The 24,192-nt window shown below is 33.9% G+C and overlaps 1 protein-coding gene across 1 annotated transcript; it reads right to left on the bottom strand.

Annotated features, from left to right (window-relative positions):
- Positions 1-522: 522 nt before the first annotated feature.
- On the bottom strand, positions 523-24,081 carry LOC100377693 (microsomal triglyceride transfer protein large subunit-like). The gene is made up of 16 exons (XM_085493912.1): positions 23,771-24,081; positions 17,627-17,811; positions 16,864-17,085; positions 16,396-16,661; positions 15,423-15,576; positions 14,536-14,696; positions 14,068-14,236; positions 13,481-13,588; positions 11,970-12,188; positions 10,935-11,149; positions 10,735-10,835; positions 9,599-9,720; positions 9,132-9,356; positions 7,684-7,808; positions 6,494-6,664; positions 523-2,381 (listed from the first exon to the last, which is right to left on the bottom strand). Exons 1-16 carry the CDS (start codon positions 23,811-23,813, stop codon positions 2,228-2,230), a joined length of 2,640 nt encoding a protein of 879 aa, XP_085350038.1. The 5' UTR covers positions 23,814-24,081; the 3' UTR covers positions 523-2,227.
- Positions 24,082-24,192: the final 111 nt, after the last annotated feature.

Here is a 24,192-nt window from a genome sequence, read left to right as displayed (position 1 = left end):
ATTCACCAAAATCAGATATCATTCACGACATGAAAAAATCTAAGTGAGGTCTACCCAAGGTACATGTACATATTTTTCAAGTCGAAAAAGTTGATGCAGACGATGGCGGATGCAGGACACCGACAGACAATCACTCGTAGGATAAGCTCTGCTTGACAAAGTCAACAACGGAGCTAAGAATGACAAAAATATTCACTAAAAATTAAAGATATCACAAATTGTACAAATCTGACAGGGGTAAACCCCAATGCATGTGCACTATTAATATCAGCACTGTTGACTAAATTGTGACATAGTAGAGATCACTTAGGCTTTTAATAGTTTTTGGAAATTATTGGCTAATTTGCTTAATTTTTGGCAGATTGACTTCTCATGAACAAATTGCCAACAAAAATTCAGCAGTTTTTGAGAAGAAGTCACCCACAACCAACCATCCAGACTTTGGACGCCGAATACAGCATCACCTACGACCCATTGAGCTAAAAAGTGCATTAAGAAATGTTATTAAAGCTCAGCCTCCAATGCATGCATAAATTAATTTATTTGACAATACAGCAATGACATATCACTCAGATATATGGATGATACAACAAACACACAATATATAAAGTTGGAAGAGTAGGAACCACAATATAAAGTGAGCATAGAGTGAGTTTCATCATTTTATTTAGTCATGATTTATATTTAGCATAGCTTTGATCAGTAAAACATTTCCTGAATACAAAAATGTAAATCAATCAGAAGTAATGTTACAGAAGACTTAAAGGGTCATATGCTGTAATATGCGATTCAAAGGGACATGTGCTGTGATATGGAACATGAGGGACATTTTTCAAGATGGGAGACACCTGAATTAAAGTAACGATGTGATATGAAATCACTTAAGCGGACATATGCTGTGACAGGACCCATTAATTTAAAAAGACATGCTAATTACTGGGTAATATTCTATGATCTTCTTATAAATGCTGCAGTTGTTTCAGAACAGTAAACCTTAAGGAGAACATTTTTCAGGCTGTTTTTATGTATGTAAATTGTTCAAGGTTTGTTTGAGACAGGATTAATTATGTAAACATTGCATGTTTCTTATGGCTTTTATGAAATGAAACTACAGATACCAGTAATACAGATATACTTGTATGTATAATTATGATTGTTTTCTGCGGTATTTATATATCATCTGTGGCTTCTGCAAACTTAGGTGTACTTCAGTCTTTGATCAGTTATTGATTTCAGTAAGTTATGCCAAGTTTGTTGATCAATACTAAAAATTTAATGACAATGAAAGAAAATGGGAACAGCACTGAACCAAAACAGATTAAAAACAATAGTGCAAAAAGAAATAGAACTTCTATTGAGTTAAAAACTATGCTTAAACTACGAAACACAAAAGAGAAAATCATAGAATGTTTGTTTACATTTTGAATACTGTATTAAGTAATCACTGGTCTTTAATTTCGCCAATAAGTAAAACCTGCCAAGTCCCATGCGAGTTTATAGAACGTAAATAGAACCTATTGTTTCTCTGCTAAGTTGATGAACTTAAAACCCAATGAAATTTATCAAAATAGTGAAATTAAAATCCAGTGAAAATAAATTGTTTTACAGTATTCATTGACCTATCTGGGGAAATGGATAAGAATAACACGTTACTCATTAATTTCAAAGTGTTAATTTCATCTAGTGAATGAGCACCTATTAAAAGCAGGGGAGACATCCCCTGCGCATGCGCCAGATGGCCATAGCGTGTCATTGTTTACAAACAAGCGTTTACCAATTGCGTTTTTAGCATGTGTTGTTATCATCGATTGGGACTCAATTCCCGTGCGTGCGCAGGTGACGACTCTCCCGCTTTAGTGTCAAGCAATGAATAATATTACATGAGCAAAAGTCTAACTACAAAAGTTTCTCTTGAATTTTGCATTAAATAGTTTTCAAATTAATGTAATTTTGTTCTAAAGTGATACAGTCTTTATGTGTGTGTGGGTGTGCGTGTGTGTGTGTGCGTGCATTCAAATGTTGTGTTATTTGTTGTGTATTTTACTTTGCCTGTGTTGTTTACATCACATGGGACCCACATTAAACACATGACAATGACTGTAGCGCTTTGAATGTCTCTTAGAAATCTTCCTCTTCGAACAGCAGCAGGGGACACATGATGAAGTTGTTTGAGTTAAAACGTTATGTTTTTCATATTAGTGTTATTCATTCATTTTTTTTATATCACTCAATCTTCATCCTCTCCAAACATCATATCACACATGATGGAGTTTTCCGGGTGTAAAAGATAAGTTTTTTCTGGAATATATACATCTTTAGAGGATTCCCTGACAAATGGCTTCTCAGAGGACGGAGTTTTCTCTTCTTTCTTTATTTTGTGCCTGAAATAAATCAACAAATCTTCCAGTTATAATTCTCACAACAGTTGCTTTGCTAGAATTAAACAATACTTGATGACATTTTCACTGTGCTAATTTACATATCAGTTTGCGACTCATGTACCACTGTGCTAATTTACATATCAGTTTGCGACTCATGTACCACTGTGCTAATTTACATATCAGTTTGCGACTCGTGTATCACTGTGCTAATTTACATATCAGTTTGCGACTCATGTACCACTGTGCTAATTTACATATCAGTTTGCGACTCATGTACCACTGTGCTAATTTACATATCAGTTTGCGACTCATGTACCACTGTGCTAATTTACATATCAGTTTGCGACTCATGTACCACTGTGCTAATTTACATATCAGTTTGCGACTCATGTACCACTGTGCTAATTTACATATCAGTTTGCGACTCATGTACCACTGTGCTAATTTACATATCAGTTTGCGACTCATGTACCACTGTGCTAATTTACATATCAGTTTGTGACTCGTGTACCACTGTGCTAATTTACATATCAGTTTGCGACTCATGTACCACTGTGCTAATTCACATATCAGTTTGCGACTCGTGTACCACTGTGCTAATTTACATATCAGTTTGTGACTTATGTACAACTGTGCTAATTTACATATCAGTTTGTGACTCGTGTACCACTGTGCTAATTTACATATCAGTTTGCGACTCATGTACCACTGTGCTAATTTACATATCAGTATGCGACTCGTGTACCACTGTGCTAATTTACATATCAGTTTGTGACTCATGTACCACTGTGCTAATGTACATATCAGTTTGCGACTCGTGTACCACTGTGCTAATTTACATATCAGTTTGCGACTCATGTACCACTGTGCTAATTTACATATCAGTTTGCGACTCGTGTATCACTGTGCTAATTTACATATCAGTTTGCGACTCATGTACCACACTGTGCTAATTTACATATCAGTTTACGACTCATGTACAACTGTGCTAATTTACATATCAGTTTACGACTCATGTACCACTGTGCTAATTTACATATCAGTTTGCGACTCATGTACAACTGTGCTAATTTACATATCAGTTTGCGACTCATGTACCACTGTGCTAATTTACATATCAGTTTACGACTCATGTACAACTGTGCTAATTTACATATCAGTTTACGACTCATGTACCACTGTGCTAATTTACATATCAGTTTGCGACTCATGTACAACTGTGCTAATTTACATATCAGTTTGCGACTCATGTACCGCTGAGCTAATTTACATATCAGTTTGCGACTCATGTACCGCTGAGCTAATTTACATATCAGTTTGCGACTCATGTACAACTGTGCTAAATTACATATCAGTTTGCGACTCGTGTACCACTGTGCTAATTTACATATCAGTTTGCGACTCGTGTACCACTGTGCTAATTTACATATCAGTTTGCGACTCGTGTACCACTGTGCTAATTTACATATCAGTTTGCGACTCGTGTACCACTGTGCTAATTTACATATCAGTTTGTGACTCGTGTACCACTGTGCTAATTTACATATCAGTTTGCGACTCGTGTACCACTGTGCTAATTTACATATCAGTTTGCGACTCGTGTACCACTGTGCTAATTTACATATCAGTTTGCGACTCGTGTACCACTGTGCTAATTTACATATCAGTTTGCGACTCATGTACCACTGTGCTAATTTACATATCAGTTTGCGACTCATGTACCACTGTGCTAATTTACATATCAGTTTGCGACTCATGTACCACTGTGCTAATTTACATATCAGTTTGTGACTCGTGTACCACTGTGCTAATTTACATATCAGTTTGCGACTCATGTACCACTGTGCTAATTTACATATCAGTTTGCGACTCGTGTACCACTGTGCTAATTTACATATCAGTTTGCGACTCATGTACCACTGTGCTAATTTACATATCAGTTTGCGACTCATGTACCACTGTGCTAATTTACATATCAGTTTGCGACTCATGTACCACTGTGCTAATTTACATATCAGTTTGCGACTCATGTACCACTGTGCTAATTTACATATCAGTTTGCGACTCATGTACCACTGTGCTAATTTACATATCAGTTTGCGACTCATGTACCACTGTGCTAATTTACATATCAGTTTGTGACTCGTGTACCACTGTGCTAATTTACATATCAGTTTGCGACTCATGTACCACTGTGCTAATTTACATATCAGTTTGCGACTCGTGTACTACTGTGCTAATTTACATATCAGTTTGTGACTTATGTACAACTGTGCTAATTTACATATCAGTTTGTGACTCGTGTACCACTGTGCTAATTTACATATCAGTTTGCGACTCATGTACCACTGTGCTAATTTACATATCAGTTTGCGACTCGTGTACCACTGTGCTAATTTACATATCAGTTTGCGACTCGTGTATCACTGTGCTAATTTACATATCAGTTTGCGACTCATGTACCACACTGTGCTAATTTACATATCAGTTTACGACTCATGTACAACTGTGCTAATTTACATATCAGTTTATGACTCATGTACCACTGTGCTAATTTACATATCAGTTTGCGACTCATGTACAACTGTGCTAATTTACATATCAGTTTGCGACTCATGTACCACTGTGCTAATTTACATATCAGTTTACGACTCATGTACAACTGTGCTAATTTACATATCAGTTTACGACTCATGTACCACGTGCTAATTTACATATCAGTTTGCGACTCATGTACAACTGTGCTAATTTACATATCAGTTTGCGACTCATGTACCGCTGAGCTAATTTACATATCAGTTTGCGACTCATGTACCGCTGAGCTAATTTACATATCAGTTTGCGACTCATGTACAACTGTGCTAATTTACATATCAGTTTGCGACTCGTGTACCACTGTGCTAATTTACATATCAGTTTGCGACTCGTGTACCACTGTGCTAATTTACATATCAGTTTGCGACTCGTGTACCACTGTGCTAATTTACATATCAGTTTGCGACTCGTGTACCACTGTGCTAATTTACATATCAGTTTGGGACTCGTGTACCACTGTGCTAATTTACATATCAGTTTGCGACTCATGTACCACTGTGCTAATTTACATATCAGTTTGCGACTCGTGTATCACTGTGCTAATTTACATATCAGTTTGCGACTCATGTACCACACTGTGCTAATTTACATATCAGTTTACGACTCATGTACAACTGTGCTAATTTACATATCAGTTTACGACTCATGTACCACTGTGCTAATTTACATATCAGTTTGCGACTCATGTACAACTGTGCTAATTTACATATCAGTTTGCGACTCATGTACCACTGTGCTAATTTACATATCAGTTTATGACTCATGTACAACTGTGCTAATTTACATATCAGTTTACGACTCATGTACCACTGTGCTAATTTACATATCAGTTTGCGACTCATGTACAACTGTGCTAATTTACATATCAGTTTGCGACTCATGTACCACTGAGCTAATTTACATATCAGTTTGCGACTCATGTACAACTGTGCTAATTTACATATCAGTTTGCGACTCGTGTACCACTGTGCTAATTTACATATCAGTTTGCGACTCGTGTACCACTGTGCTAATTTACATATCAGTTTGCGACTCGTGTACCACTGTGCTAATTTACATATCAGTTTGCGACTCGTGTACCACTGTGCTAATTTACATATCAGTTTGCGACTCGTGTACCACTGTGCTAATTTACATATCAGTTTGCGACTCGTGTACCACTGTGCTAATTTACATATCAGTTTGCGACTCATGTACCACTGTGCTAATTTACATATCAGTTTGCGACTCATGTACCACTGTGCTAATTTACATATCAGTTTGCGACTCATGTACCACTGTGCTAATTTACATATCAGTTTGCGACTCATGTACAACTGTGCTAATTTACATATCAGTTTGCGACTTATGTACCACTGTGCTAATTTACATGCCAAAGTAGAAGACAGACAATTTCATCATAAGGGATGATCAGATGTCATTTGAGGTGACGTAAATAATCACAATTTTGGACAAACTTTATTTTATGGTATTATCATAATGTATAATATCGCGAGTTAACAAGTTAATGAACTCACCTGAATTCAAAAGCTGGTTGGCTCATCTGTAGACATACCATGACTGGCTGATCAGAGAAATCTACTGATGTTGTGAAATGCATGATGGCCTCTGCGTCTGCCACATAATTTAGACTAGCTTGCCCAAAGCCAGCATCAACAGATGTAGACCCTTTAATGACCATAGCGCCCCTGTCACAAGAAACATACATAATATTACCAAACAATTACAATTAATATCACTTATATATTTATTTTTAAATAAAGTCAGGAAACATTTTTTTTGTTTTCAAGGCATAGCATATATACCAGTGTATCAAATTTAGAAATACCTCCAAAAATACATACAAATGGACATAATTACATTTTATTTAATTATGGAATGCCACAACATTTAGTACGTGCCAGATTCAGTACTCAATTTTTTAAGAGTTGTTGCCATACCAACTGATTTTATCAGTTCTAATGCTGATCACAATAATCAGGAGGAGAGGTGCATTTGCATATACCAAGTGCGAAGGCAACCTCAAAGGACGATGGTCGTTGCACAGGGCATGTTTAACGACCAAGGAATTAAACACATGTTAAAGGTGGACCATTGACCACTGCCCTTTAAGTATTATATTACACACTTGAAATATACGCCCCCCCCCCCTCAGTAAATTGTTAACTTACACATAAACACACCAAAAATTCCAGAGAAAACCAGATTCTGTTTTCATTGTTCTGCTCTATAATAAGAACTTTTTTAGGAACTCACTCCAAAACATGCCGAATGACGGAATATTAAGTCATCATACGTACAAGTTTTCAAAAAATTAAAACTGAACAAGAAAATAGGTATAAAACATACAGAAAGAATAATATTAATTTTTCACTTCTACAAAACTTCGCAATTTTCCCTGACTCACGAAAATTACATCGCGATGCAAATTTACAGTAAATTTACGGTATATTGCAGGAAAAAAAACTATTAGGCAGCAGACAAAAATTAAACAACATATTTAAGTTGTAACGGCAAGATTATTCGTAACAGGAATGGCAATGATGGCAGACAATTGACCTTATTAAACCTTTCCTTTTATCAAAGATACAGAATCATTTATAGCTTCTTAGATGAATTGCGCCCTCTTCTGGCAAAACATTAACATACTAAAGTTGGCCAGAATCCAATGACTTTTTTTTTAATAGATTAAAGCGGCAATACTCACCCATTTGACACAAGTGATAGGGAGTTCTTATCCCATAGGCTGACCTCAACTGACCCAGATAAATCCAATGATAGACTACTTCTCAACTGATTGTCCACATTTATACCACTTTGTAATGCAATTCTCTGTAGAAAAGGAAAATTCTATGAGATATGCAAATCACTTATAGTCTAACTCGCAGCCTCGGTGAATTCAATGACAAATTGTAAATTCCTAACCATGAATTTAATCAGCATATACATGTATACACATCTATATTTACAAGAAGATTCTAAATTTGAAAGTGAGTGTTTTAAAAAACAAAATACATTAAAACAGCCAACAATGAAACAAAGGTATGTAATTTATTTACCTTAAGTGACTCACACATAGGCATATTTACCAGTTTATTTATCTTAGATGAACCAATGATTCAGTTTTTGTATAAGTGATCCACACAGGTGTATATTCAATTTATTTACCTTATGTGACTCACACATAGGCATATTTACCAGTTTATTTATCTTAGATGAACCAATGATTCAGTTTTTGTGTCATAAGTGATCCACACAGGTGTATATTCAATTTATTTACCTTATGTGACTCACACATAGGCATATTTACCAGTTTATTTATCTTAGATGAACCAATGATTCAGTTTTTGTATCATAAGTGATCCACACAGGTGTATATTCAATTTATTTACCTTAAGTGACTCACACATAGACATATTTTCCAGTTTATTTATCTTAGATGAACCAATGATTCAGTTTTTGTATCATAAGTGATCCACACAGGTGTATATTCAATTTATTTACCTTATGTGACTCACACATAGGCATATTTTCCAGTTTATTTATCTTAGATGAACCAATGATTCAGTTTTTGTATCATAAGTGATCCACACAGGTGTATATTCAATTTATTTACCTTATGTGACTCACACATAGGCATATTTTCCAGTTTATTTATCTTAGATGAACCAATGATTCAGTTTTTGTATCATAAGTGATCCACACAGGTGTATATTCAATTTATTTACCTTATGTGACTCACACATAGGCATATTTTCCAGTTTATTTATCTTAGATGAACCAATGATTCAGTTTTTGTATCATAAGTGATCCACACAGGTGTATATTCAATTTATTTACCTTATGTGACTCACACATAGGCATATTTTCCAGTTTATTTATCTTAGATGAACCAATGATTCAGTTTTTGTATCATAAGTGATCCACACAGGTGTATATTCAATTTATTTACCTTAAGTGATCCATACAGAGGTATATATTAAGTTTATTCACCTTAAGTGATCCACAGCGATATATATTCAGTTTATTCACCTTAAGTGAATCTTACAGGTGTATATTTAGTTCATTTACCAGTAAGACATCCACCCAGAGGTGTATATTCAGTTTATTTACCAGTAAGACATCCACCCAGAGGTGTATATTCAGTTTATTTACCTGAGAATGGTCATGTAAAAGAATAGTACCGGCCAATGCAGTGATGATATTATCTGCAGTCATACTCCACATCATTCCCATCATTTCACTGTATCCATTAAAGAAGTGAAATGGCCTAACCATAACATCCATGATATTCAATCCTAGCCCAGATGCTGCATCATTGTCATCAGCTTCCTCAGCTTCTCCTAAGAAACTATCTAACCCAGTTGCAAAGATACCAACCTGAAACGAAACACAGCAGTAAATTTTTAAAAGGACGGAGGTCGTCGTATCATGTCTTGTTGGGTATGAAAAGAATAGCTATGTTTGCAACGACCACCGTCCTTTAAAAAAAATTTTTAGCTAACACTAAAATTTCGGAACAGACTGATGTTCGTGGAAAAATTAGTTGCAATACATACTGTAAAGATACATAATAATATGTATAAAATACATAACTAATCCCATGATCGTAACAAACTCACCGAGACAATAGTTGCCGTGTCATTGTCGGTATCCATCAATACATCCATATAACTTTGTCTCAAAATTCCAGATTTACTCATCAGCATATCCAACGCATAGGTAGATAAAACATCTCCAGTGTCTGGGAGGAAACAGCATCATGATTAAACACTACCAAATTGGGAAAATTATTGATTATGTTTTTATAATTATTGGGCTTTTAGCGAGTCTTGCAACATTATTCGCTTATATCCCAATCATTGTATTATGAGGTTATTACTAGGATACCTCAAAATATGCACGAAGACAACACAATAGAAGTATCAACCGACACACAGCGAAGGTTGATCCGACGGTGTACTGTCAGAGTGCAAACTTTGAGGTATCCTCGTAATTACCTTATTATTATTATACATCTTTTCCTTCCAAGGATATATCATGGGAATGCCAATCCAAAATTTTTAGAACATAACCAGTGAACTTCTTTGTGTGGAGTCCAGTCAGTTCCTGGTGGCAGCCATGTTTGTTTTTATTATTAGAAAACGCTTATGCGCGTAATCATTTCATATTTGGAATTCGCATTTCCTTTATGGTAGGATGAAAATACCCCGTAAAATATGGCAAAATTACGGCGCACTGTAACTTACGGCGTTAGGGCAACAGATGTATAATAATAGTTGTTAATATGATCTTGGCAAAAAGATTGATGAAATTTAAGCAAATTTTCATTTTAAATAAGGCAAATGAAGCTCAACAAACAAAAAATGGCATTATGTAGTCCACATGAGTTATCATGAAATATCAAATAAATATATAAGGTTTGAACATAAACAGTCTGAGGATGCCAGAGACAGCTGCAGAACTGCACTCATTAAAACAGAATGGCCATCAGTCAGCCATTTTCAATCTGATCAGAAAAACGAAATGATGAGCATAAAAGTCCAATGCTATCAATGTATGTTCCACGTTTCAACAAAATCTATCCCATACATGACTAAGATATGAATTGGGAATTGCAGAAACACTTGATTTTGATGAATTAACATTAAAATGACTGCCATTCGACCATTTTTTAACCGAACACATGTCAAAGATACATAGCTCAGGAACAGCACTTAATAAAAACAATGTCCACCAGTAAATATTCCAGACCTACCTGCCATAGTGTTACTAAAACTGATTGACATTCCACTTCTTGCCAGCATATCATAATTGAAAATTCTTGGATCCTTCATGATATCATCTTCTAAACTTCGTCTGTAACAAAACGGTTAAAATCAAAATATGAATTTTTCATTTTTACTGTTTAATATATATTGTATGGTTGCATCACAACAATCAGAATCTTGCACTTACCTAAGTTTGACATTATTTTTAAGAACATCTTTTATTTTTCGCTGCATGAAAGCGGTAAGTTCCAAATTATCTTGATCAGTAAGCGATAGTACAAGATTGGTGATTTCTTGTTGAGATGGGTTGTTGTTAAGTATGAGACCGGCAGCATTGCTACGGGCAGCACTTTCATACTTTCGATGATTTTGGTGATAAATTTCATTCAATGATTGTCGCACCTGAAAATAATTAAGCCATTAATTAAAGTAAAAACTTAAACGGACAGTCGCGTCACAACTGAGCATTTTACTATTTAATTATTGTTCTTCTGTTCCTTGAATTTCATAAACTACACTTATAAACTTTTGCAGTAATTTCACAATGACTTAATTTCACTGCGACACTCAACCCAAAAAATCCAATGTAGTTTTCACAGCTACAAAATGTTCTGCTTTTTCATTTCTCACAAAAAGATCGCATATGAAATGAACACACTTTACATATTTAAATTATCCAGGATTTATAAGATAAAGGTATGCAACAGATGTGATATGCAAATGAGTTCGAATATACACTCTTCAAATACAAACGAGTCAGTGAATATTTGTTTTATCTTAAACTGCCTTTTTGTTTCTAGTGTCTTTGCATATTTGCATATTCGCAGAGTGTACATTACATGTTTTTTTCCTTCTTGACTTTTGCTTTTTTAACAATTTTTTTTTTATATTTCGTTTATTTTTCCAGAAGCAAGTTTAATAAATCCTAAACAGCCCCTTTTATATTGACGCAATCCATACTGAAAATAAATATAATAATAGTAATTATTTTTTCGGTAATTTTTTTTGGTAATATTTTGGTACAACATTTTTCATGTTTTTTATGTATTTTTCTATGATTTTCTTTTTATAATTTGAATCAAATGCACATAATTCCTTTTTTGGGCTTCTAGTCTTGATAACAGTTTTGGAATAAGTAGGAAAAAATTATGTGGATTATCAAGTTTGTGAATGTTGACAGAAGATGACTTTGATGCTTAAGAAGTTGAATATGTAGTCTTACCTCTGGGGCTGTTAAAACAGAACCATCGAACATTTTCAGCGACTCCAGAGCCGCAACATGAACTTTGCTACTTTTACCATGTACAGCATAATTAGCAATCAACGGTACATGATCCGATAATTTAGAATTAGACATTGCTCTTAGAAAGATTACTTTGTCGGTATCCTCCTCATACTTATCAAGAGCTTCCTTGAACCAGTCACTGGTGTCCTGTACAATCTGTAAGCAGTTCAGAATATAGAATGTGCGCCCTCTATGGTGATGCAATAAATTCTTTTGTTTTAATGACATTGTGAGAATGAACACTGTAAAATCATTAATTACTCACTGGGTTTTAATTTTACTGATAAGTGAGATCCGCTAAATTAAATCCATGTGGCAAATTCATATAATTCATGAATACTTAAAAATTGTAAATTATACACCAGAAAAAAATTAATGCTCATATATGTATTTCTTAAATCAAAAATATTTAACTAAATTTATCAAAGAACTGAGAGTTTGGATTGTAAATTGTGCCCTCTATGGTGGTTTGTTTTAATTATATTTTAAAAATATCAATCACTGAAATGAATAGCTGCTACAATATTCTTCAAACTTTCATTAAATTAGAGAAACAAGAGTTTGAAATGTGAAGTAAAATTTCAAAATTGCATTTCTGCACAGCTTTTTTTCTCCGTAGCATGGAATAAAACATTCATTATTGATACAAATCTTAATATTGTTAAAACTGTTCAAACAATTAAAGGGCAGTGGTCAACGTGCCGCGTTCTGTTCGATATGGGACTCATAGCGACGTATACAACATGTGTAAAATACGTTGTTTATTTACATGAAATTCGAACACGCGCTGCGCGACGACCACCACGCTTTATCATTCAATCAAGTGAGTTTCTAGCATAATAATAGATTTCTATTATATATAATGGGAGTTTCTCTCCCATAATGCATTGCACATGTGCAGAAACATGCTCAGTAGGGCAAAATTTGAATTCAGCTCAAAATTTGACATTTGGCATTTCAAGGACGACAACAGGTGATTTTCCGTTCAACTGTCAGATCTCGCGAGTTGCATGAAAGACGCGCGTTAAAAGTCTGCCGCAAAAATCAAATGATTTGATTTTGAACTCGAATTTCTTTTATTTCGTAGCTCACATAAAGCGGCCGATCTTTGACAGAGGAATATTGCTTTTGAATATCCTTACTTCATCAAAATTGACCATCATCAAATGTGTACAGCACATTATTAAGCATGGAAATATCCCCAAAATACTTTTGCATTTGTCAAATCCCATGCGATGTTTGACGCCACTACGATGCTATGACCTTTGTTTGTCCTGTTTTTATGTTCGAAGGCCACTATGATTAACACCCCAGTGAAATGTTAACCACTACAAAATTTGGTGATTTTCCCTGGCCTCATGAAAATGCGTCTGTCGCTAATTTAAAGCACCTTAGAGTTCACATATATAATAACATGTTTATCCTAATATTCAAATGAGAATCCTTACCTGTGAATCACACTTTCCAAGAAGACACAAAGTATGAACTAAAGCACCCAATGATAAGGCCACTGATTCACGAATCTTTTCATTCTCCACATCATTTTTGGAAATTTTCTATGAAATAATAAAAAGTAATAAAACTATAAAAACAATATCTACTTTCTCAAATATTCTGGAAAATGAATTACAATTGGTAATGTCAATGTTGATCAAAACATTTTTTTTATGTTATTTATTTAACGGTAATAGGATAGGAAGGCAAAACTTCACAGATCTTGAATGAAGGTAAGTTGCAAAAAAAAATACTGTGATTTTTTTTTAGTTGCAATGAAGACAGAAACAGCACACAAGTACCAATATTATTATGTTTTCTATCACTGGACACTAGAGATGCCATGAGCCTTTAAAGCGGGTAGAATGTAATATTGAGCAGCCAGTCACCGAAATCAAACTCCCTGATGATGGGCAGTCAAACTAATCAGTAATCCACACATCAGGTTATTCATACAGGAGTGAATCATGTGTTAATACGAGTAAAAAACTAACTACATGCACACATGATAGAGCTAGCACCCTCACAGGTAGATACTTACTAACAAATTTTCCAGGATGTCATGACTTGGGTGACTCAGGTAAGAAACTGACACCAAATAGCGATCTATTAAATCCAACATGTCAGCATTATTAAAATCCAAGATTTCAACCATTGCTTCATGAGCTGCATTGGTCTGAGTTACGGCCACAATGTCAATTAGCTGAGGTCTGGTAAAAGAATATAAATATAAACGTTTCTCGCATAAATTATATGACACAACAAAGATAGGAAATAAAATGAAGTCACAGAAACTCAAAGTTCTGAATGTGCAAACTTGTATTTACTTTTTGTTCTGTTGATTTTAATTTTTAATCGAAATAAGCCATTTCTGTGATCATTTTGAGTTTTCTCTAGAAACAAATCATGTGATACCTGCTGTCCAATCACAAGACTGCATTTTGGTTACATAGTTTATAATATCCAATGGCATGATTTCAGTTTGGTCATGTGCGTTTTTGCAACTTACACAATTTCCTGATTGTTGTCATCCATCAAAATGCTCAATATTTCTTCTTTTCCACAATTTCGAAACTTTTCCAAGACTGTCAAGTAAGCTGAAGATAATTCCACTTTGGCGAGATAATCTGACTTTAGGTGTTCTCGATTCTCAGCAACAATCTCTGCTGCCTGCATAAGAGAATTCATTTATTTATATAATGGGATAAAACAGTTCCAAATATTAGTATTTATATACTGGATGATTTTATTCATAGATTGCGTAAATGGATGCTTTACTGATAAACCACTGGCAGTAATTATTAAGGTAGAAGCTTACTCATGAATGCAAATACTCAGAATTTATTCATTTTCAGAGAAATTATACTTCCAGGAATCCAGGCATTATAAGGATATTGACTTAAAAAAAGTTGGAGGTCACCAGCTAAATTTTCAAGAAAATGTTGATTGTATTTTAGTGGATAGTATTCATTTTGACAGTATGGCAGAGATATTGTGCAATATCTCAAATTGTAGCTCGGTGACATAAGACTGATAAAACCATATTTTGTTCATGATGCGGTACTTATTGGAGTTCTTAATTATTTCAAAAATCTGGGTTTCAAAAAATGTCAAAAAATGCAATTTTTTTTTCAACTTTGTGCTTTATGATATTGTTCTAAAAATAACAATTTTTGAAAAATATTAGGACAAGTATTTCAAAATCTGTCACTGTAACACAAAAACAAAAATGATATTGCCTGGTGCCATGAGACAATAGCTTCATGATTTTACATAATACACCAATAAACACTGTCATGCGATTTATGACCAACTTTCTCAAAAATAATGAGTAGGCTTAATGACTATTTTTCCTCAAAAAACATAACAAATTAAAAATGATTACACAATACTTACTGGTCTGCATTCCTTCGTACAATGTTGTTGAACAAAGTCAGTTATTGGTGAAACACTAAGATAATTATTTCCCAAGTTTGCAATGGCTTCATCCAAACTGTTACCATCAACAGTGAACTGTTCACCCTCTGAGTTGAGGTATGAGAGAGACTGTCTGTGAAAACACAAGACATGATTGGCTGTGGTTATAAAGTCACATCTTTGCATATTCAACATTTCTATATTTGGAAAAGTTGTATAGATTGGAAAGCTTTGATTGGCTGTTCTTAAAGGTCAGCTTATCTAATGCATATTCATCATCTCCATATATAGAAATGACATAGAAATTGCTCTGATTGGCTGTGGTTATAAAGTCACACCTAATGCATAATCATCATTTCCATATTTGGAAAAGTTGTATGTATTAAAAAGCTTTGATTGGCTGTTCTTAAAGGTCAGCTTATCTAATGCATATTCATCATCTCCATATATAGAAATGACATAGAAATTGCTCTGATTGGCTGTGGTTATAAAGTCACACCTAATGCATAATCATCATTTCCATATTTGGAAAAGTTGTATGTATTAAAAAGCTTTGATTGGCTGTTCTTAAAGGTCAGCTTATCTAATGCATATTCATCATCTCCATATATAGAAATGACATTGAAATTGCTCTGATTGGCTGTTGGTCATGATACCCAATTCATATCTGATTGGCAATGAGCATACAAGACAAATAGCATTACGGAAATTTGTTGTGTGTACTGTACTCAATTTGTATTGCGAATAAAACTTGTTCAATGTTTTGCCATAGACACTGCAATATAGTAGGTATTAATTTTTCGTACCTTGTAATTCACATATCATTTTTGATCATTGTCAGTGAAGATGAAAATCAGAGAAAAAAAACAAAAACAAGTAAAAATCATTTCATTTTTCTTTGAAAAAATGAAGCGATTACTTGCAGGTTAAATAAAGTAATAAGTTGACTTACCGAGATAATACGGCTGATGACAATGCCTTCCTCATAGTAACTCTGCTGACATGTGATTCCACGGATGTAGCTGATTTAATAATTGATTTATCATCTGATAGCACATATGTCGTTGTGATTGCCGAATCTCTGATCAGTCCTAATATTACTCTTGGACTGGTGAACTCTCCCGAATCTGGTTTTATACACGATGTATAGTCTTTGGATTTGATGACGTTATTGCCTGTATTAATGTAGTGTACTAAGCAATCGCCAGACGCATCAACCTGGTGAATAATTGAGTATTGAGTAAATTTGCTCAGTGATCTGAAATGATTTGCTACAGAGAATAACATGATTTCATAAAATAAAAAAAAAAAATAAATCAGCCTTTAAAACTGCTAACTGCAAGCAATTGTATTTTTCGGGCTTCTTGAAAGATCTTAAACATTCTTGTTATTGAACCCTCAATGATCATTGGTATCTTACCTCGCGTCCACCATTCTTATTTACTTGAAAGAGACTGGCAATTCCACGTTTAATGTTAACAGACGGCGTTGGATCCTCGGTGGATGCAAACAGCTGTACTATTTTGGAATCTTTAAAATGTACATAAATGGGATCTTTTGTAACCTGGTTGCACGGTGCACCACTAAACACATTATCGGCATCGTTTCTCGGCACTGCGCTGGTGAGTTTACACTCCAGAATCTGCCAACAAAGAATAAGATAGAGCATTGAGTCCTTACTAAAAATATATAAATTTTACTTGTACTTATTAGAGGGCGCCACGTTACCGATATAAGTTATTTGGCTGGTTATCAGTGTCCCTGGGAAACGGCAAGTAGGTGACATTTTAAAACATTCCAATTGTTATCCTTGGAAAACAAGTCTGTAATACCTACTGCAATAATACCATGCTGATCCAGTCTGCCTGCTTAAACTTCATATTTCAAATGGTTCTGGTATTTATCCCGGTTTCCATGCAGAGTGAAAACATTCGTGCAAAGTTTGAGAGTGAGAGGAAACCCCAGTTCCATATATTGAATGACCACAAGCATATGCGCTGATGTCAGGTACGGTAACCAAAAGAACAAGAAACGTGAACGTGATGGACCAATCTGGCCTCATGTGGCTTGGTGCGCCATGACACTTTGGGTAGGAACCAGCAAAATTATTTCTTTAAAAAAAACAGCACCCTCAACTATATTTTACTTTTACTGGTTAGAGGGCATTATTCAACAAATCTCACCTCCAACTTTCCTAGAATATTCTGTTCATTTTTCCACACCAAAGTCACTTGAACATTTGAATCTAATTTGAATCCGGTACTAGATTTTATTGATAACTGTCCTTCATTTGTCGGTTCATTTAATAAAACATCTGTAGAATAACTATATCTGTACGGCGTTCCAGTTTCGTACGTCAGTGCAAACACTGTAGAAGAAAAAAATAAAAACATTGTAAAACTGAATTACCTGACATTACCTGATGCATTTATGAAAATTGATAGTGAGACATTACTTTGAGTATTTGACAACCTTTCAATACTAGTAAGAAAAAGCTTTAAAAACTCCTGAGGAAATATTAAAATTAATTACAGATTTAAGATTAGCTTATTTTAACAAGAAGCTTATCGGTTGATATAGCTCTACTCTTTGAGATGCACAATGTGAAATCAATTTGATCCATGGTATTGAAAGTGATTATAGTTAATCCTGAAAATGTATTATTATGCAAATAAGGTCATTAATATGCACAGGTTTCAAAAAACAAATTATGTAAATAGGGTAATTAATATGCATGGTATTCAATTTTCATAACTGTATACTGTAATAATAAGTCATGTACTTTAAGTAATCATTTACAATATATATGATCCTCATAGAGCAAATTAGTTCAAACAATTTGACAAAATAATTGACTTGGAAATAACAAATGTCACTCATCCCTGATCACAAAAATAGTTTTAAAATGGTGTAATGCAGGTATTGCATTTATTTTGGTAAACCACTATACTTCATATATTCACATTCCCAACCACCATTTTTTTGGTGAGAAAAACAGTTTGGTGAACATATTTTTATATCTGGATTTTGTGAGCAACAGCAAAAATTATAGCCATTATAATCATGGAAACCTAAAAATATGGTTAAATAGTTGCCTTTGATCAAGGTTTGGGAATAAGATGTCTTCCTCAAGTATTGAAAAAAGTTTTCCACGCTGGGATGAAATGATAATACATGTATGATGTTAGTTTAACCTCTGACCCATTGGTAGATTCAGCTTCAAGAAACCTACAAACATTTTAGGACATATTAATAAATCAAAAATATTTATCAACACAGATATTATCTTGAAATGGCAAAATCTGACCCACACCTATCTACCTATACTACATATAAAAGTCTAACTTGAAAACAAAGGATGTCAATCAACGAAATTCTATGGTTTGTCAACACATATTTTATTTTGACCCTATTGGTCTTGAAACTAGGGCAGTAATTGATCAATGTCATCATCATGTCAAAGGTCATACCTGGTCATAGTTCAGTCACTGAGAGATACTACATGTATACAGGCGATAAGAATAATACTACTATGAAAACAATTTCCACCTGTGAAAACTAGAACTGGATTTTAAACTTTTGAGTCAGATATTTTTCCCGCCCAAAATTTAGTGCGAATATTATCACATTTTGTAACATTCTCACTAATCTCATCATCATTTTGGATTATACAGACAAGTTCAGATATTGCTTTTAATTTTTGATCAAAAGATTTATCAATTTTTATCATTTTATGTTGGAAGGAGCAGACTGTATGAAAAATAATTTTGTAGATGGTGCCAAAAGTTGACAATGACATAAAGGGTTAACCTCCTGAACATTTGTACAGAAAAGTATACCATATTTGCTCTATTAGAAGCATGTCATCTCTACTGAAATCAAATCTAATCCAAAACTGGATTGTATACTGAATCATTAAAATAACTATATAGACATATGTCCCAACAATAAAGCAAATATGGTACTTAGGTACTCATTTTCGCTTAAAATAAACAAAGAAATTACAGTTAAAATACATAAAAATGTGCTAAAAATTGCATCAAAATGGGAATTTGAAAAACAATGGCACTAAAATGAAAAGAAATTCTATAAAGATATACTGCTGAAGGTTGGTGGTCATCGTTCCACATCCTCTTTTTCATGGGACTCACAGCAGTGTATGCAACGTGCGTAAAATATATTGTTTACATAAATTTAACATGTGTTGCGCAACAAACACCGACCTTTAACTGTTTAATTTCTCTGCTAAAAAGTTATGGTGTTCCTTAAGACTCATAAAAATAGCACGAAAACATCATAAATAAATCGTGTTGCACAATGTAGTAGCATACATGTACTTATGACAACTGTGCAGTAGAATGTTTATTCAGAGCTGGGAACATTTTGAACCGAAAAGAAACTGAAATTACACATTGCAAAAAATGCATAATGTTTGTTCTCATTTTCCCCCTTCTTGCTGATTTAAGTTGTGAAACAATGTATTATTTATAAACACAAACACGAAAAATTACAACAATTTTGCTGTTAAAAATGTTCACAATCGTACACATCATTTGTCGATGTAGCTCTTTCCATTCATTTTAGCTATCCATGGAAGATCTTAGCAGGTAATGTGTTACCATGGCGATATTCACGAATAGTTTATTGCTACAAAATTTGTTAATTGTCCCGATTCACAAATATTTGTCTCTTGCGAGTTTTACAGTACAACCGGGCTAGCACTCAGCAAAATGTGAACAATGACTGACGATTGAAATCATGTAAATCTGTGATTAAGACTGCAAAGTTTCAACTATATCGGTATTATCTTGTTTACACACCCTCTCCCTCTGAAAATATGTGCGCACATGTTGAACAAATCAATGATGCCTGGAGATATGATAAAATAGCACAACCATGACAACCTCACCCTGACTTTTATATTTAATAAAACTATTATTACTTATTATAAGAGGCAATATCTTTAATTTGCTGCTCTATTGGGAGGTTTAAATGGTTTCAAATTTACAAGTTCAAATTTTGTTTAAACAAGCAACATGCACATGTAAGTTGTATGGAACCCATATTCAACATAACATGTCGCGACGACCTTTAACTTATTCATCATGTTGCCCCCACCCCCCCACCCACAAAAAATATAACAACGTGTAGCATTGTAGCTAATTTGCATAATAATAGAATATGTATTGTTAATCAATGCTCTTTCGAATTAGGCTCTAGTTTATCTAATATCCTAGTACCGGTAGTGGGTCCCTATTTTATAATGCTCTGTGGTGAACTACATATGTATAACTTATTGGTGTCAAAGTGGCCTCCTAAGGATAATACAGGATTAACTTGTTAAAGCGTGAAACTACTAAACTTGAAATTAGACAAGTTATTCGAATCATTAAATCATTGATTTTACAATTACATTTATGGAATACTTTACATGTAATTAGACCAGCCCATGTGAAATGTGGTTTAGACCAAAGTCACAAACTAATAATAACTACCTGGTACATCAAGTCTCAGAAGTAATGGGGTAGCAAGTTAGAAAACTGGCTCACTAACCTGCTGACAACTTTGGTTTTGACAAAGCTGATTTGTCCTTCACAGACAATTTTGCATATTTTTCAGTCCTGTAAAACCTCATAAACTTATTTAAAATACTTTTTTATTAGATATTACTAGCATTTGATGGTGACAGAATGAAGGGAAATACTCAAATTGTACGTCATCTGCTTTAGTCAAAAACAAAAAAGTGGTTGGCGAATTAGTGAGCAAGTGAGCTACAAGTAACTTGCTGCCCCAAGACTCAAATATTATAAATTTGATAAAGAGGTTAACGATGACAAGGCATTACATCATGCGATGACTAGAGGGCATGGTATCTTGATTATTGTGTAACAATAGCGCTCTGTACTTGTAATACATACATTGTAAAAGTACATGTACCTTTGGTCTTATTAAATAGAAATTAAATTATAACCATCGGTTCCTTTGATGGTTTATATCAATACTTCACATGGGATTGTTTTTATCTGTTAAGAGTTTACACATGTGATTGTCATAGCAATGTGCTGACACACGTGCATAAGTACATATTGTAAAATTACTGATTGGATGATCCGATCAATCTAGTAAAATAGAAATGATGCAACAGAAAGGTGTTCAGCACGTGATTTGAAGATGACAAAATCACAAAATTCCATGTCGAGCATTACCAATTAAATTCTTGATGTGTTTCCTATACAACTGTTTTAGCATAATAATGGTTGGTGATATCATGCAAAGTTTTATAATGTATGTCCTAAATGTAGGTACAAATGTACAAGGCTAGACGTGTTTAGCACAGAATTTAAAACAGTATTGAATGATGGGATTTATTGTACAAACAACAATAATTGCTCCAAATTTAGCCCTTTTTGTCAATTTACTCAAACACAAAAACTCTCAAAAAAAATTATTGCCAATAATACAATGTCCATGTCATGTGACCTAGGCTGTAGAAATATTCCTTAATTTGTACAGTGCACTCAGCAAGTTTTCAATTGTTTTCTATAATAATAATAATAATAATGAATTTATTGCATCCTTAGAAATAATTTCAATAATCTATTGAAATACAAGACATCATTCAATATTTAATCATTTAACAATTTTTTTAATCTCAACTTTGTTATGGCGATCAGTGATTTGTTGTGACTCTCAAAGAAACTGAAGCATATACTGGCTCCATTAACAAAGCCTGTACAAAATGTGTTCAATGCTACAGCAGTTATAAATATGTCTGTCAAACCCATTCCTTTCATTTATGAAACAGTTATGAATGTCAATGGATGTTGAATTCAACCGACCAATCAACGAATGCAGTCGGCACAAAAAAAAACAAAAAAATGTTCATAAGTCCTTTCATGCACCAACTCTGCTGCAGGGAACAGAATTGAAAGAAACTAAAATTTTGTTAAAGTTGTTCTGAGATCATTTTTGTAGCTTTATTGAGGGTATTATTTATGTAATATATTGTTACATCGTACCATTGTTACATATGACAGGGCAGATCAAAACTAGAGAGGAAGTACTTAGAAAAGTATAACTATTAAAAATTACAAAACTGAATCTTATTATTAATATATGTAACTTGTATAATAAACAAATAAAGATACATATACTCTCAACAACAAAGGCATTCCCTTCATCTTTATAAAATTCACAATTCGAGCTGAACTGAGAGGTTTCTATTGGTTGATTGAATATCATTGTGACATTTTCAAAAGACGTTGATTGGCTGGTTCTGATTCAATTACCATTGAAATTTATAAATATTTTTATAAAGATTAATAGAATGTCTTTGTTGCGCCAAGAGTAACAGTTAGTAATTAATTAAATTTTCCAAATTAATAATTATATTAAACCAAGTAAATAAACCTTTAGTTCAGAGGTCAAAATTAAGGTCAGAGGTCAAAATTTGCCTGTCACGTACAGGCAAATGAACCAAGTGCCTGTCCCTGTGGACAAGTGAATAAAGATATTGAATTTTTACTAACTGACCGAAGTCCCAAGTTGCTCATGTTCAGACAATTTTTTCAGCGTTTCTAAGACTTATGAAATAATAATAAGCCAAGAATTAAAATTTTATTTTGAATAATAGGTATTAATCTAGTTAGGGACAAGTACATCATTAATTGGGACAGGTACTTTTATTCTCCAACCAGACAATTAGACAAGCAACTTTTCAATTTCAGCCTCTGTAGTAGGCAAATTTATGAATCTAAAACAGTAGCTAGCGATTATCTTATTAATATTATATTTTGAATGAATGCACAGTTCATGTAGATTCATGCAAGTATTATTCATGCATTATTGAATTATTAATTTACATGGACTCTAAAACACAGAATTTTTTTTTTAACCAAAACAGATTAACAATGCTATTTTTAATTTTATGATTGAGATTAAGTGCTGACCTTAGAAGAGATGGATAATACACCCCATTTATTTTTATGGTTTGTCCCTTGACATGGGTACTATGAATGAAAATAATGTCCTTCACAAGACAATGGTCATGGAAGGTACTGCTGAAAACTCCCTGCTGTCAGAGAGTTACACTGTAGATTCATTTCGAACAGTTAAACTTTAAAAAGCATACAGAATTAAGAAATTTTCAAATTTATGCTATGAATTCAAAAATATACCGATAGTCATGCCGTCGGTTTTCGTAGTACATGTACTTGTAGTACTTGCTGTACAAATCCTCATAACAAAAGAACAATCAGCTGTACCCATTGTTAATCGGTCTGCAAAACAACTTCGGAAAACCCCAGAAATAGAAACGTCAAACTTACCACTGGAAATGCTAACAAGAAAACTCACTGCAAAGATCTTCATATTATCGACTGTTCTGTACTCAGTATAAATTAAACTGTTACGTGTCCCGTACTTATTTATGGTGAAATGATCAAAGTTTCTCTTGGCGATCAAAGTTCATAAATCAGTATCAGGGTGGTTTTTGATCGCTGAGTTGCCAAGTTCTGATAGGCTGTAGATAACCGATGCCACGCAAGTAGGACTTCAATGTAAATTGCGAGCACTGAAAATTTGGCAACGGAGATGCGAATCGACGCCAGTGATGAGTTGGCAAGCAGTGGATGATGTAAACAAGTTTGACATTGTGAACAGTAATCAACTTTGCATGTAGCCATTGTTTGCTAATACACCGGAAGTGCTCTTATAACAAAGTTGATAACATTTCAGCAGTCAACTTCTC

The sequence above is a fragment of the Saccoglossus kowalevskii genome, chromosome 19 (assembly GCF_978046115.1).
Source record: "Saccoglossus kowalevskii chromosome 19, keSacKowa6.1, whole genome shotgun sequence".
In the NCBI taxonomy this organism is placed as follows: Eukaryota; Metazoa; Hemichordata; class Enteropneusta; family Harrimaniidae; genus Saccoglossus; species Saccoglossus kowalevskii.
Note: the sequence above shows the minus strand (reverse complement) of the source record. Positions and strands in the feature narration are given on the sequence as shown.